General features: G+C 34.7%; 1 protein-coding gene across 8 annotated transcripts in view; it reads left to right on the forward strand.

Moving 5' to 3' along the window:
• Positions 1-17729, forward strand: part of TDRD3 (tudor domain containing 3) — a 201138-nt gene that overhangs the window by 109994 nt on the left and 73415 nt on the right. For all 8 annotated transcript variants that reach the window (XR_009536768.1, XM_060129155.1, XM_060129159.1 and 5 more), the window contains 3 exons: positions 1297-1457; positions 5052-5193; positions 15579-15650. Coding sequence is in view for 7 of the 8 variants with exons in the window: in XM_060129155.1 (XP_059985138.1) it covers positions 1297-1457; positions 5052-5193; positions 15579-15650 (375 nt within the window). In the remaining variant the exon portion in view is untranslated. The remainder of the gene's footprint in view (positions 1-1296; positions 1458-5051; positions 5194-15578; positions 15651-17729) is intronic.

Here is a 17729-nt window from a genome sequence, read left to right on the forward strand (position 1 = left end):
TGTCAGTGTCTAGGCTAAAAATATTGGGAGTAGTAGAATATAGAGAATGATGAACATTATAAGAACCGTTAACATGCCTCTGGTTTAATTTAAATGTCTTTATTTTAATGGCATTAGCAAAAGTAAAAGAAAAAGTTTATCCTGAATTAGTAGCTTATCTACATTTGTTAAAGGTTTTAGACTTATTCCAACTTAGAATTTTTTTTCATACTTGAAAATTAGATGTAAGTTTCGTATCTTTTCTCTAATTATATTCTCTAGGGCTAAATTTATAACAAAATTACTGCTTTTCGGGAAAGATACTGGTAAATATGAAGTGGAAATTTGTCAACCTGGGAACATGCTTACTCAAGAAATTGTGTAAATGTTATTTCACATTTTTCTTTGCTGAAAATATAAATTAAACTAATGCATACAGAAAGATTTTACTTAAAAAGCTATAACAAAAAGCTTTTTTTTCTTTGTAAGTATGATACTACTTAATGGATATAATATTTTATAATGTAGAAAGTGTTACTTTATGTTAAATTTATTTTTCAGACATGTAAGCAGATTTTGCTCTCATTCCCCAGTTATACCATAAGTGTTTTATTATATAAAAACTTTTAACTTAATATTCAATAGCTAGTTAGCCCATCAATTTTCTTTTTGTCTTTGATTAAAATATGGCTAGATAGGATGTTTATTCTCCTTACTGCCAATGAATAACAACATAGCATTAAACTCATTTAAAAAGGAAATGTGACAATAAGTCAAGTATAGTTCACACTTCTTAGATTTTATATGGTTTAAATTTTGTAATATGTTTTTTTTTTTAATGCCAGAAGAAGGTGTACTTTAAACTTGATGTTTTTGAGCAGAAAACATTCCTTTCAACTACTACTGTAAAGTTGATGTACCTTAAAAAATTACCAAGTTCTTTAATTCTAGAATGTCTGTTAATGTACATGGGTGGAACGGGGCGTATATGTGAACAATTTAGAGCACATAAGACTGAAAACATCTTTTAATATACCTTTAATTCAGAAAAGTAACTTTTTCCCTGAAGTTTTTTCCTGTTATTTTCTGAAAATGAATTCAGAATTATATTAAAAAAATTCTTCAGGAGACTTTTTTGAAGTTTTATCTTTAAATACAAAAGAAAAAAAAAACCACACTAATGTATATAACAGTTTAAATTTTGAACTTATTTAATTGAATTATCATTATAAATAATAAAGTAAGGAAAAGAGAAACATTTTAAGTGAAAACAAAGCTATGGCTAAAAGTGCTATTTATTCCTTTGTCTTTTGACAGCTTGAAGGTCCATGTGTTTTGCAAATTCAAAAAATTCGCAATGTTGCTGCACCAAAGGATAATGAAGAATCTCAGGCTGCCCCAAGAATGCTGCGTTTGCAGATGACTGATGGTCATATAAGTTGTACAGCAGTAGAATTTAGTTACATGTCAAAAATAAGGTAATTGGCACTTTATGGTGTACATTTGTTATAAGTGTTTAAAGGTACTGTTCACATTGGATTTTGTTTTTAAGACCTTTGAAAAGAAGGAATGAACTCTTAAGTGCATGTTACAGTTTTTCAGAATAAATTAAAGAGTTTGTATTTTTACTTTATCTGTAAAGAAAAATAGTTTAAAATGGAGTTAGTTGCTCCTTACTTTTAAAGTTAATAATTAAAAACAGAAATTTTAGGTGTTCTTACATGGAATGTAAGCTTTTCAATTTTATCATTAAATTTTAGGTCATTAAAATTTTTTCAGAACAAAAATTTCTTTAAATATGTCACAATTTCTTCCTTGACAGTTAGTTGCATCCATTATACTGTTTAGCAGTCTAGACATGGTACTCTGATAGCAGATGAGTGAAAAGTTACATTTGGAGGAGCATAGGTGATTGGCATCGTGGTATGTGGGAGGAAATGTGGTAGGTCGAGGCCTTGTATGCCATGTTCAATTTCTTTTTTTCTTCCTTCAACTAGTGTCTGCCTTTAGTGAGGGAGGCTCCTTCCTTAGAAGATATATTTATTCGTCTAAAATGTTGATTTTCATATACAAAGGGGCGTATATTGACTTTGTGATTATGTTGTCTTTTTTTTGAAGAGTAGAAAGAGTCCTACTTTTATGGAGAAACTTCCATAAAAGGAAACGTAGCCTTTCCTCCTTTGACAAATTTAATCAGATCCCCTCCAAGGGAGTTCACAGATGCCTGAGAAGAAAGACTTGCCATGTAATGGCTCATTCTCTCATTTTACTGCTGTATATTTCTCTGAGGTAAATGAAGACACAGGATCAACCCAGAGAGGAGGGTCCCTTACACTGTTTTCTTTTGTTGAATTTATTACAGTTTGACCGTTGAAAAAAAAATGTTGCTACTTTCTCATTCACTCATCATTGAAGTAGCATGTCTACTTTTGGTGCTGTAAAAACAACAGCTTACAGAAGTGTTCTCACATATGAACAATTTGGGAGACCATTTTCAAAATAAGTTTGATTATTGGTTATCTTAGAAGGAAGGTAGAAGAACTCACTAGAGAGGATAAACCAGGAACTGGTGTAGAATGTGTTTTCTCTACTGGACATTGCATTTCTCTGGGGTGCTTCTTTCCATTCATCTATCCTACCTCCAGCCCCACTTCTCACTGTATTTTTGTTTTTGTTCTGTTTTTTGTTTTTGTTTTTAATTTCAATGAAGAGAGAATAAAGGAACTTGGGAGTGTGAATAAAGTATTAATTAAGCTACAGTATGCTCTCTGAGTAAGAGTTATTTATGGCCCTGAAGGTGATGTAATAAAAATTATATTAAAATTTTAGCACCTATTTATTATTTTGTGGGAATAGAACTGTAATTTAATTTGGTGAATAGAACTCTTTATCAATTATCTTAATGAAATTGTATGTCCAACTTCAAGTAATTCACCATGTTTTCCTTCTTAACCTGTTAGAGAAAGAATTTGGGAAAGGTACAGTTATTTTACATAAAAAATTAGCTCATTATCTGCTTTCAGATTAGCTTTTAGTTTTAAAAATCACAATTTAAATGCCCTTGTAATTTGCTTGCTATTTTTTAAGGTCTTTTGTAGTTTCTTATGTTGTTAATTTGTGTTTTTTACATTTTCATTTCATTTCCAATTTACTAATGTGTTAGAAATTATTGGCGAAAAATGGTTTTAAAGAACACATATTGGTCTTATATAAATGATGTAATTCATTAATAATTTCTTTAGAGGTAAAGAGTATAGAAGCCTGGTACCCTTGGTGCTTAGTTTTTTTTATTTATCCCTAAATGATGACTATAGAGTTAGAAAATCTGTATCTGCTGATTAACTCGAATTGGGAAAAACTTCACTTAGTGTAAATGTATTCAGTTGTTGCTGATCTTGAAGTTTGATAGACATTGTGGTAAGTTGCCTACATTTACCACCACACAGCTCTCTACTTAAGAGTTAGGTTAGGCAAGGCTGTCCATGACCATTTGTTTTCTAAGTTATATAGGATGACTAAGAATGATTAAGCTTGGAGTCCTGAGAATAATTTTTACCAGATAATGTCTTACTCCATATGGGCTCTTTGAAATCTTAAAAATAGGCATATTCTATTTCTTCCTGTTAATAACTGTTTTATCAACCGTCTTTCTTAAAAAATAGACCAGAGATACCAGTGCTTTCATTGATTTGCTATTGCACTTATCGGCACATGGTGAATTTTATAAGCTTTTAAAAATGTGATAATGTAGGGGGCTTCCCTGGTGGCGCAGTGGTTGAGAGTCCGCCTGCCGATGCAGGGGACGTGGGTTCATGCCCCGGTCCGGGAGGATCCCACATGCCACAGAGCAGCTGGGCCTGTGAGCCATGGCCACTGGGCCTGCACGTCCGGAGCCTGTGCTCTGCGGCGGGAGAGGGCACAGCAGTGAGAGGCCCGTGTACCACAAAAAAAAAAAAAAAAAAAAAAAAAAAAAAATTTGACAATGTGAAGTCTTTCAGCATGATTTTCTAATTTATCCCAAGTGTTGTAGGACTATCTTTATTCCTATTTGGAGTTCTTTACCCCTTGCTGTATGTGCGAAGAGATGCAGTGGGGCTTGGTATATGTGCTTTTACTTTAGAATAAACCTATGTGATGAAATGGATTTCTTCCACTGTTTCCTTTTTTAAAAGATTGATAGGAGGTGTTTTCTCTGGTGTTTGTAAAAGGGGTCATGGTGTTATAATGTTTGCCCCACATCTGCTAATGTTAACCTATTATGAAAAAATACTTTTGAAGTCAGTATGCTTTAGAGTAAATAACTCTCATTTGATCTTTAACTGGATAGTTAACCAAAAAGAGCATTGTTTCATGTGGATTACAGTAACTCACATAGGTGTTCAATGTCTAAGATTATTACTGGTTTGATATCTCTTCTGTATTGAAATTTAATTTTATAATATAGTATATCTTTGCAATAATGCACAAAGCTCAGAGGGGGGAAAAAAGGGCAAATCTTACATTTATACAACATGGCATGGTTGAGAAAGTACTTTCATATCTTTTACTCTATTTATCTTTACCATAAGTTTGTGAGCTGTGATTTTTATTATCCAGATTTTTTTGTTTGTTTGTTTACTGACTTACTTATTTTTTATTTATTTATTTATTTTGGCTGCTCCGGGTCTAGTTGCAGCACGCGGGATCGTCGTTGCAGCATGCAGGATCCTTAGTTGCAGCATGCAAACTCTTAGTTGCAACATGCATACGGGATCTAGTTCCCCGACCAGGGATCAAACCTGGGCCCCCTGCATTGGGAGCACCGAGTCTTACCCACTGGACCACCGAGGGGGAAGTCCCTATCCATATTTTTTTACATGTAGAAAAAAATTAAGGTAGAAAATGACAGTCTTGTACCTGGTCTTCTGACTTCCTCCCTGATGACCTATTCACACTATATAGCCAGTCACCTGAAAAATAGTTTTCACATTAGTGCATTTTGAAGAATTTTACCAGGTCACAGTATAAGACTGAATTCCAGTTTGGGGAAGGAGCTTAAATGTGTTTTAACTCTTTTTTTCTCTTTGCTTTAGCCTGAACACACCACCTGGAACTAAAGTTAAGCTTTCAGGCGTTGTGGACATAAAAAATGGATTCCTGCTCTTGAATGATTCTAACACCACAGTTCTTGGCGGTGAAGTAGAACACCTTATTGAGAAATGGGAGTTACAGAGAGTAAGTGTAAACTAAGAATGGTTTGAACTTTTAAAACACTACACTCTTTTTATTGTATTCTCTGTTTTAAGGGATCCTTCTATAATGGCTAGTAAAATTAGTTCTTTATGCCAGAGTTGAATAGAATGGAACACAGTGATCTTTACAGAAACTATCTACCTTTGTTTAACCATATTGTTCTTCTAAAACAGATGTCATTTTCAGTATTTGTTACATTTTATTACATATTTTAAAGGCCATTCTTTACTGAGGAGTTTTCAAAACTGCCAAGATACCAGTTGTAAGATATGTGTAATGTATCTGTATATAATTCTTTCTTCAGAAAATAAGTGTTTGTGCATATATATGAATAATGTATGTGTATTTGTCTTATTCATACACACACACACACACACAGATACAAGTGAAAGCAAATTAGAATTTCACTATAATGAAAGGGTTCTTGTTGCATTTGTCTTCCTAGTCACATTAGTTGATGTTTTCACCATTTATGTTAACAGTATCTTTATCCTCCTAGTCATCTAGGTTATCTAGTAATTGTCCTTCTACTTTGCTTCTAGCCACGAGTTTTATTGATCCTCTGCAGTCAGATCTCTTGTCAATCCCTTGCTCTCAGGTTCCATTGCCATTATTGTAGTTTAAGTCTCTGGCCTGAACTACTTGCAGCCTTTTAACTGGTTCCACCATATACCCTTTCTCCATCTTCTAACTTATTGTACTTCGGCCAGATTATCTTCAACATAATTCAGATCATGCTACACCCTGCTTTTATTTCACATACCTTAATCTGGGATTCAGGTCATTTATAATTTAGCCCTAGTTCCAGCTTACCTTTTCAACTTTCTTAATTTTTTCACATAGGTTTTGTTTTAGCTAAATGGAACTACTTACTCTTTCTTTGATTCTCTAAGCTTTCCTCAGTTGCACTTTTGAAAAAGAAAAAAGATTTTCCCACTTTTAAGACATTCATCTTAGTTTCTCTCTCATCCCCATGCTTTTAGACTCAAAACAAGTGCTCGTTTTTTTCACAAAATGAAATAATTGCTCCTTTATTGAATTCTTAGAATACTTTATTCATTGTATTAAGAAGTATATTACTTTTTATCTAGCACTAAAATTATATTTATTTCTTATCTCCTTTGATTGTAAGCTTTTTGAGGTCAGAATTCTTGTTTGTGTTATCTTTATTCAATTCTAGAAATATTTGTTGAACAGTGTGTAGGTCTTGAGCTGGGCGCCTGTATCTGTATATCATGTAATTCACCTAGCAGTCTTGTAAGAGAGTGTTATGTCCATATGGATCAGAAAATAGGCTTTAAGAATCGTTAAACTTATTTTATGATTAGACCACTAATAGGTGATGGATCTGAGCCTTCCTGTATCTCCAAAGTGGTGGCCCTGAGTCTTATATGTAATAAACATCATAATAAATAATAGTGAAATAAATGAATTACAAGCACATAGAACTAATTACTCTTTGAATTAGAATTCATGTTTTTGTGCCACTCTCAGATCTTGTCTGTTGTCTAAAGTGAGTCAAGGGGCCTAGCAATATTTCAAACTTTTGGTATTTTAAGATAAATTACTCTTTTCTATCTTCTAAGTTTGAAAGTGCCTCTGTTTGGGATGTAAATAGATAAGGAAATTTAGGCACATTTTTTATTCCTTAGTACTCATTCCTTATGATACTAATGTGCTACACTTTGGGCTGCTGTGAAATATAAGATACTATTATATACTATATAAGATACTATGAAATATAAAATAATATTCCATAACTGCATTGTTTGATTGAAAATGTTGCACAAGCAAGTAAATCAGAAGTGGTTTGATAGTTTTATATAAATAGCCAAGTTTATGAACTTAAAATTTCCTGGAGAAATCCCACCCATTTCATGTGATCTTTTCCTTTCACAAATTAATATATTGTATTTTTATTATCATTAGAGATTTTTAAAAGTGTGTTAAGATGTTGTCAAGTCAGACCAACATATTATACATAATTTTTACAACCCAGCCAGAACTACCTTACTAATTGTAAAGTCAGTCAGACATTCCTAGGAACTTCCTCACCTCCAGCACACACACATACACACACACAAACACATACATGGATCAGTAGTACTTTGATAGTTATTCTTGTAATGTTTTATTATATATTTTTGCACTTTGTTTCCTGAAAGCCATGCTAGTATTTCGTGTTAGGGGGCAGTAAAAATTTACATGAAAAAGAGTTTAAAAACATCTTAATATGATAATAGTTCTCTTTGGTTTTATAGTTTTTTTGATTTTGGTAACTATAATGTTGTAGAAATCATGGAGAGTTCAAATTACTTGAGCATCTGGCAGGTGAAACACATAGAAATCAAATGTACACATAGAAATAATAAACCATAGAGTTACTTTTGGAAGTAATGGGGTCCTAGGCATTCTTGCAAAATACATAGAGGGGGAAGAGAACATTGGATAGTATTTGAAGCATGTGTAGGTGTTGTAGTTGTAGCAAGTTGGATATAGACAGGTGACGAAAAGAAAAACTCAAACTTCAAAGTATGATAAAGATAGGTTTTGGAGAGTTCTGTAGCAGATATAATTTGTAAAGTAATGTAGTTCTATAACATTTTAGTGCTCCCCCCCTCACCTCCTATGACAGATAATTTTTTAAAAATTTTTTCTGTTTTTAAAAATTGTAAAGTATACATAACAAAGTTTAACATTTTAATCATTTTTAAGTGTAAAATTAAGTGGCATTAAGTACATCCTTATTGTTACACAACCCCCTCCCTCCAGAATTTTTTATCTTCTCAAATTGAAACTCTGTACCAATTAAACAATAACTTCCCATCCCCCCCTCCCAATCTCTGGCCACCTTGTACTCCAGCTATCTCATAATAGTATAGTCATATAGTATTCACCCTTTTGTGTCTGGCTTATTTCACTTAGCATAATGTCTTCAAGGTTCATCCATGTTGTAGCATGTGTCAGAATTTACTAACTTTTTAAGGCTGAATAATATTCCGTTGTATGTAAATGCCACATTTTGTTCATTCATCCACTAATGGACATTAGGGTTCTTTCCACCTTTTGGCTATTGTGAATAAAGGTGTTATGAACATGGGTGTACAAATATCTGCTTGAGTTCCTGCTTTCAGTTCTTTTGAGTTTATACTCAGAAGTAGAATTGCTGGATTGCATAGTAATTCTGTTTAATATTTTGAGTAACTGCTATATTGTTTTCCACAGCAGCTGCACCATTTTACGTTCCCATCTGCAATGCTTAAGTGATCCAATTTCTTGACATCCCTGCCAACCCTTGTTATTTCATGTTTTTTGGATAATAACCATCCTAATAAGTGTGAAGTGGAATATCATTGTGGTTTTGATTTGCATTTCCCTAGGGCGTAGTGATGTTTAGCATCTTTTCATATGTTTACTGGCTGTTTGTATATCTTCTTTGGAGAAATGTGTATTTAAGTCCTTTGTCTATTTTAAATTTTGTTGTTGTTGTTGTGTGAGTTTTTGATTTATTCTGGATATCAATTCCTTATCTGATATATGATTTGCAAATATTTTTCACATTCCATTGGTTGCCTTTTCACTCTGTTGGTAGTGTCCTTTGATGCAAAAGCATTTTAAATTTTATTGAAGTTCAGTTTTACCTGTTTTTTTTTCTTTTGTTGCCTATGCTTTTGGTGTCATATCCAAGAAATTGCAAAATCCCAATGTCATGAAGCTTTTTCTCTATGTTTTCTTGCTGAAGTTTTATGGGTTTAGCTCTTTGGCTCTTAAATTTAGGTCTTTGATCCATTTTGAATTAATTTTTGTACATGGTTTAAGACCTTTGCATATGGATATCCAGTTTTCCCACCCCCATTTGTTGAAGAGAATCTCCTTCCCCTATTGAATGACCTTATCTCCCTCATCAAAAATCATTTAACCGTATTTTTTTCTTTATTTTATTTCTTTATTTCTTTATTCTATTAGTCTGTCTTAATGCCAGTACTGTTTTGACTACTGTAACTTTGTAGTAAGTTTGTAATCAAGAAGTATGAGCTTTTTTCAGGATTATTTTGACTATTCAGGGTCCCTTGAGATCCCATATGAATTTTAGGATGGATTTTTCTGTTTCTGCAAAAAGCATTCTTAGGATTTTGATAGGAATTGCATTGAATCTCTAGATCTGTTTGAGTAGTATTGCCATCTTAACAGTATTAAATCTTCCAACTCATGACCATGTGATGACTTTTCATTTATTGGTGTCTAATTTCTTTTAGCAATCTTTTGTTGTTTTCATTGTATAGATCTTCTTCTTTGTGTAATTTTATCCCTAAGTATTTTATTCTTTTTTATTCTAGTATAAATGGAAGCTTATAACTTGCAGTTGCTTTTTGCTTAGCCTAGTTCTCAGCAGTGACTTAAGGGAATTCCTATACAGGTTTCTGGAGCTTCATTTCTGTGCAGGCCTTTCTTTTTCAAAACTCTGCCCCAGAGCTTCCAGTTATTTCAGCCTGGCTTGAGCTGTGAGACATTTTCTCAACTCAGAACTCTGTGCTGTCTGTCTGCATTATGCCTCCAAGCAGAAAGGCAGAGTTCACCTGTTTGTTTGTTTTTTTCTCTTTCTCTTTGGGATTACAGTCCTGTGCTACTTCTTGCCCTATGTCTTAAAACAGTTGTTTCCTACATGTTGTCCAGATTACTAGTTGTAGAGGGAGATTAAGTCTTGTCTCTTACACAGTCATAGGATGGGAAGTAGAAATCCTGTAATATGCTTTTAATTATATACTGTGTATTGAGAGATGGTATTATTGGCAGCTTATGTGAGCTTTTAAGGAAGTCATGGCATAAACTGAAATGATTTATTGCTCTTTGAATGGTCTTTTTCTTTAATCTAAATTAAAACTGGGGAAAGGACCCCTAGATAAGTTTATGCATTTGCTGTTTTTTCTTAAACTAGGTTAACATCTTAAAAACAGCTTATCAAGAAATGTGATATTCATATATAGTTTAAATTGTTCTTTGATTAATTAACTGAATATTACTGTTGTCTTTAGTCTTAGTTTTTTTCTATAACTTATACAAAATATATAGTATTCCTTTTATAATGCAGGGACTCTAGAGTAGGTGTAAGGTACATACGGTAATTTTTTTTAACTTATTTTTCACCATTTAAAATATTTTAAACGTAACATTTTCTATAACAATAATCATTAAAAATGCACAAAAAACTTCAGAGTCGAGAAGGTGTATTAAGTGACAACCAGTGCTTAACAGATATATGTTAACACCTCAAAGATAAAACAGATAGGAGGACTAGATGGGTGAAAAGATTCCTTATGGCATTTTTTTTTTTTAACATCTTCATTGGAGTATAATTGCTTTACAATGGTGTGTTAGTTTTTGCTTTATAACAAAGGGAATCAGCTATACATATACATCTATCCCCATATGTCTTCCCTCTTGAGTCTCCCTCCCTCCCACCCTCCCTATCCTACCCCTCTAGGTTGTCACAAAGCACCAAGCTGATCTCCCTGGGCTATGCGGCTGCTTCCAACTAGCTATCAGTTTTACATTTGGTAGTGAATATATGTCCATGCCACGCTCTCACTTTGTTCCAGCTTACCCTTCCCCCTCCCCGTGTCCTCAAGTCCATTCTCTAGTAGGTCTGCATCATTATTCCCATCCTGCCCCTAGGTTCTTCATGACCATTTTTTTTCTTTATATTCCATATATATGTGTTAGCATATGGTATTTGTTTTTCTCTTGCTGACTTACTTCACTCTGTATGACAGACTCCAGGTCCATCCACCTCACTATAACTCAACAAATAACTCAATTTCGTTTCTTTTTATGGCTGAGTAATATTCCATTGTGTATATGTGCCACATCTTCTTTATCCATTCATCTGTCAGTGGACACTTAGGTTGCTTCCATGTCCTGGCTATTTTAAATAGAGCTGCAGTGAACATTGTGGTACATGACTCTTTTTGAATTATGCTTTTCTCAGGGTATATGCCCAGTAGTGGGATTGCTGGGTCGTATGGTAGTTCTATTTGTAGTTTTTTAAGGAACCTCCATACTGTTCTCCATCGTGGCTGTATCAATTTACATTCTCACCAACAGTGCCAGAGGATTCCCTTTTCTCCACACCCTCTCCAGGATTTATTGTTTATAGATTTTTTGATGATGGGTATTCTGACTGGTGTGAGATGGTATCTCATTGTAGTTTTGATTTGCATTTCTCTAATGATTAATGATGTTGAGCATTCTTTCATGTGTTTGTTTGCAACCTGTATATCTTCTTTGGAGGAATGTCTATTTAGGTCTTCTGCCCATTTTTGGATTGGGTTGTTTGTTTTTTGATATTGAGCTACATGAACTACTTGTAAATTTTGGAGATTAAACGTTTGTCAGTTGCTTCATTTGCAAATATCTTCTCCCATTTAGAGGGTTCTCTTTTATCTTGTTTATGGTTTCCTTTGCTGTGCAAAAGCTTTTAAGTTTCACTAGGTCCCATTTGTTTATTTTTCTTTTAATTTCCATTTCTCTAGGAGGTGGGTCAAAAAGGATCTTGCTGTGAATTATGTCATAGAGTGTTCTGCCTATGTTTTCCTCTAAGAGTTTGATAGTGTCTGGCCTTACATTTAGGTCTTTAATCCATTTTGAATATATTTTTGTGTATGGTGTTAGAGAGTCTTCTAGTTTCATTCTTTTACATGTAGCTGTCCAGTTTTCCCAGCACCACTCATTGAAGAGACTGTCTTTTTTCCTCTGTATATTCTTACCTCCTTTATCAAGAATAAGGTGACCATATGTGTGCGGGTTTATCTCTGGGCTTTCTATCCTGTTCCCTTGATGTATATTTCTGTTTTTGTGCCAGTACCATACTGTCTTGATTACTGCAGCTTTGTAGTATAGTCTGAAGTCAGGGAGTGTGATTCCTCCAGTGCCATTTTCCTTTCTCAAGATTGCTTTGGCTATTTGGGGTCTTTTGTGTTTCCATACAAATTGTGAAATGTTTTGTCCTAGTTCTGTGAAAAATGCCAGTAGTAGTTTGATAGGGATTGCATTGAATCTGTAGATTGCTTTGGGTAGTGTAGTCATTTTCACAATGTTGGTTCTTCCAATCCAAGAACATGGTATATCTCTCCATCTATTTCTCTCATCTTTAATTTCTTTCATCAGTATCTTATAGTTTTCTGCATACAGGTCTTTTGTCTCCTTAGGTAGGTTTACTCCTAGGTGTTTTATTCTTTTTGTTGCAGTGGTAAATGGGAGTGTTCCCTTAATTTCATTTTCAGATTTTTCATCATTAGTGTTTAGGAATGCAAGAGATTTCTGTGCATTAACTTTGTATCATGCTACTTTACCAAATTCGTTGATTAGCTCTAGTAGTTTTCTGATGGCATCTTTAGGATGCTCTATGTATAGTATCATGACATCTGCAAACAGTGACAGCTTTACTTCTTCTTTTCTGATTTGGATTCCTTTTATTACTTTTTCTTCTCTGATTGCTGTGGCTAAAACTTCCAAAACAATGTTGAATAATAGTGGTGACAGTGGGCAACCTTGTCTTGTTCCTGATCTTAGTGCAAATGGTTTCAGTTTTTCACCATTGAGGATGATGTTGGCTGTGGGTTTGTCATATATGGCCTTTATTATGTTGAGGTAAGTTCCTTCTATGCCTACTTTCTGGAGGGTTTTTTATCATAAATGGGTGTTGAATTTTGTTGAAAGATTTTTCTGCATCTATTGAGGTGATCATATGGTTTTTCTTCAATTTGTTAATATGGTGTATCACATTGATTGATTTGTGTATGTTGAAGAATCCTTGCACTCCTGGTGTAAACCCCACTTGATCATGGTGTATGATCCTTTTAATGTGCTGTTGGATTCTGTTTGCTAGTATTTTGTTGAGGATTTTTGCATCTATGTTCATCAGTGATACTGGCCTGTAGTTTTCTTTCTTTGTGACATCTTTGTCTGGTTTTGGTATCAGGGTGATGGTGGCCTTGTAGAATGAGTTAGGGAATGTTCTTCCCTCTCCTATATTTTGGAAGTGTTTGAGAAGGATAGGTGTTAGCTCTTCTCTAAATATTTGATAGAATTCACCTGTGAAGCCATCCAGTCCTGGGCTTTTGTTTGTTGAAAGATATTTAATCACAGTTTCAATTTCAGAGTTGTGATTGGTCTGTTTATATTTTCTGTTTCTTCCTGGTTCTGTCTTGGAAGGTTGTGCTTTTTGAAGAATTTTTCCATTTCTTCTACGTTGTCCATTTTATTGGCCTATAGTTGCTTGTAATAATCTCTCATGATCCTTTGTGTTTCTGCAGTGTCAGTTGTTACTTCTCCTTTTTCATTTCTAATTCTATTGATTTCAGTCTTCTCCCTTTTTTTCTTGATGAGTCTGGCTAATGGTTTATCAATTTTGTTTATCTTCTCAAAGAACCAGCTTTTACTTTTATTGATCTTTGTTATGGTTTCCTTCATTTCTTTTTCACTTATTTGTGATCTGATCTTTATGATTTCTTTCATTCTGCTAACTTTGGGGTTTTTTGGTTCTTCTTTCTCTAATTGCGTTAGGTGTAAGGTTAGGTTGTTGATTTGAGATGTTTCTTGTTTCTTACCGTAGGATTGTATTGCTATAAACTTCCTTCTTAGAACGGCTTTTGCTGCATCCCATAGGTTTTGGGTCATCGTGTTTTCATTGTCATTTGTTTATAGGTTTTTTTTTTCATGCGGTACACGGGCCTCTCACTGTTGTGGCCTCTCCCGTTGTGGAGCACAGGCTCCAGGCGCACACGCTCAGCAGCCATGGCTTACGGGCCCAGCTGCTCCGCGGCATGTGGGATCTTCCCGGACCGGGGCACGAACCCGTGTCCACTGCATCGGCAGGCAGACTCTCAACCACTGTGCCACCAGGGAAGCCCTGGAAGCTTTTTTTTTTTTTTTATTAAAGAACAATCTGTTGAATACTTCTTTTAAGTATACATTGATTTGTAAAACAAGACTTTTATTAAGGAAATTTTACTGTAATTGAAATTATCCTCCATATTATAAACTATAGCAGTCTGATCTCTTTAAATAGTTAGAAATCACTTTTATCAGTATTTCTATGAACTGTTTCTAGTTAACAGCACTTCTGACACCTAGTGTGGAGTTTTCTTTTCCACATCAAGCAATTCTCCAGTTCTCTCCACTGGGATACCAGGTAGATGTCCTAAAATTTAATTCAGTTCTGATACTAACTACCTGGATTTAGTACAGATCCCGTAGGTTAAGAACTCAGTCTCAGAAGACTACCCCTCACTTCAGGTGCTAATTGAAAGTAGTAGGTCCTGATGTTATCCACTCTTCTGTCCAACTTGGCTATAAATTAGGGGTTCTCAGGATCCCCTGCTCAGATTTGATAATTTGCTATAATGGCTCACAGAACTTAGGGAAACACTTTACTTGCTATTACTGGTTTATTATAAACGATGTTATAAAAGATAAACAGCCAGATGAATAGCTTAATAGGGCAAGATCGGGAAGGGTCCTGGACACAGGAGCTTCTGTCCCTGTGGAGTTTGGTGTGTACCACCCTTCTGGCACATGGATGTATTCACCAGCCTGGAAGCTCCCTGAACCCCATCGTTTATGGGGTTTTAATGGAGGTTCATTACATAGGCCCGCTTGAGTTATCACTGGCCACTGGTGATTGACCCAATCTCTAGCCCTCTAATCGCATGGTTGGTTTTTCCAGCTACCAGTCCCCACCCTGGAGCTTGCTAGGGGCCCATTAATAGTCACCTCATTAATATAAACTCAGGATGCTCAAAGGCGCTTATTATGTAGAACAAAATGTACTCCTTAACCCTGTGATTCAGGAAATTTCAAGTGTTTTAGGGTCTCTGTTCCAGGAACTGGGGACAAAGACCAAATATATATTTCTTATTATATAACAGTATCACAAATATGTTTTCTGCTAATAGATTTTTATGTCTAAAAATTTCATTTTGAAGATAATTTCCAGATATTTTTCTGTCAGATTATTGTTTTACTATGCATTAAAATGAAATTAATTAAAATGAAATTCTTGCTACCAAAGTTTATCATCTTTGTTGAGAGGTTTTAACTGTGTTTTCTTCTTATGGGAGCAACTTGGCAAATACTTCTGAAAATCATGTCAATTTGGGTTTTGGAAAGGGGAAGTAAGGGGAGAGTCTTTGCCTAGTTACTGAAGTTAGGAATACGATAATTTATATAGTTTGAAATTAATAATAGAAGGCTTTTTTTCTATTTCCTATAAGAATCTACTAAAATGAGTAGATTCCTGGTGCATTATAAGTGTTGTTAAATGTATTTTTAATGTATAATTTCTGTTTTACAACTCACTTTTCTCACAGAGCTTGTCAAAACACAATAGAAGCAATATTGGAACCGAAGGTGGACCACCTCCTTTTGTGCCTTTTGGACAGGTAATGACTTTCATTTTGGCAGATGAATTTTAATCAGCAAAAAATGTTTTTCATTTGTATTCAAGCTGTGTTTAGTTTTGTGCTGAACTGTTCACTCAGAGGTCATAGGAGTTATATGGAAATATATTAACTACAGGAAATCAATAATTGTGTTTTTTTTCCTCGTTATTGTAATTAAAGTTTTTGTGTAGATTCTTTTCTCAAAAGCTGTTAACCCAGGGCTTCCCTGGTGGCACAGTGGTTGAGAGTCCGCCTGCCGATGCAGGGGACACGGGTTCGTGCCCCGGTCCAAGAAGATGCCACATGCCGTGGAGCAGCTGGGCCCGTGAGCCATGGCGGCTGAGCCTGCGTGTCCAGAGCCTGTGCTCCACAACGGGAGAGGCCACAACATTGAGAGGCCCGCGTACCACAAAAAAAAAAAAAAAAAAAAAGCTGTTAACCCAAAGATTGAAACAGTTAAGAGACACACCTGAAATGCAGCTTAAAATTAATATCAGATGGTGGTGGGGGCATTGTTTTTTGAGAGAGAAATACAGAAGTAAGAAGACAAAAATATGCTATAATTTCTCACTTTGTTCATTAAAAACAAAAGAGGGAGAAAAAATAAAAGCATCAACAGATTGACAGGAGACAAAAGAGTGAGAACATGAGGCAGGGAAGGGCATCAATGCACTTTAGGAGAGCCTGCTGTCCCAGCTGCCCCTTCCGAGATTCTATTCTTCTGCCTTGATCCAAATGCCCATCTCAGTCAGGTACTTAATTTTATTTCCAGTTGGTATTTTCATTTTCAACTACAGCAGCCCTGATTCTTCTCTCACATAAGCTAAAGGTTTTCCTTCTGTTTCCTAACTTTCAACCCCCTTGCTGCAAAATGTTACCCTGAGGTACCTCCTCAGCTGACCAATATCGTGTGTCTTCCTGGTTGTGCTAAGCCTCAAATTGCCTTTAAAACAGTCTCCTCCAGCTTGTCCCTGCTTTATAACTGAAGAATCTGAGAATAATCCCTGTGGCTGCTTGCTCTTTGCCACGTGATACCACTAAAATTTAGCTCTTGGTAATCTGCCTTGCATTTGTGCTTTATTTTCCTTCAAGAGTGCTGGCTCAAAGTGAAGATGAGTTGGGGACACAACAGCTAGGAAACAGACCTATATCTCAATAACAATTAAAAAAATTTTGGTATGAAAAACAGATACCTAGTTGATCAGAAAATAAGTGGGCAGGATCAATTGACTGGCATCCTCTTCAAACCCCTTTTTGGAGGGTCTACTCAAAATTAAATAAGACATTCTTGCATCGTGGCTATTTTGAAAGTATTTAAAACATATGTCATTTTTTATTGTGCTTTGGAACATGGGACAGTCAAGATAAAAGGAGGCATGATCTGTGCTGATGATATTCTTATTTCTATCAGTGAAAAACCCCAAGAATGAAAACAGAGTGTAAACATTTTAATAATTTATATTTGAAAATAACAAATGCTGTGTTTGTAAGAATTTTCTTTCCCCTTAAACATTTTGGTGATAATATTTCTTTCAAAAATTGCTCACAGAGACTTATGATTTAATTATTTTCAAGAATTTGAAGTGTGTTTATAGCTTTTTTTTTGTATTAGGAAGTATATTAAAAGTTATAGCTTAAATAATATTATTTGTTTATGAAGTCCATTGTGAAAATCTGTTATTCAGCATCTTAGCCTTGAACATGGGTTAAAGACAGAATATGCTTGGCTGTGTGTTAGAGTCAGCTATTTTATATTTATATTATTGAAAATCAAAAATCTGTATATTTGTATAACACATTTATTTGAGAGCATATTTTTATTCCTCTTTAAAATTATCAAGTTGAAAAAGGTTCATTTTATAGGATTTTTGCTGTTAGAATTAGAAGAGAGAACAGAATTCAGGACTTATTTTTAGACAATGATGGCTTTCTTAATTTGTCTTAAGAGACTAAAAACCTAAAACTTTGCAGCCTGATTAGGGGGAGGGAGTATGTTTTTAGCTTTCGGCTTATAAGATGAGAGACACCTTTCTATATGTTAAAATAACTATAAACCCTCATGGATATTGTGGCATAATG

Source organism: Lagenorhynchus albirostris, chromosome 18 (genome assembly GCF_949774975.1).
Source record: "Lagenorhynchus albirostris chromosome 18, mLagAlb1.1, whole genome shotgun sequence".
In the NCBI taxonomy this organism is placed as follows: domain Eukaryota; kingdom Metazoa; phylum Chordata; class Mammalia; order Artiodactyla; family Delphinidae; genus Lagenorhynchus; species Lagenorhynchus albirostris.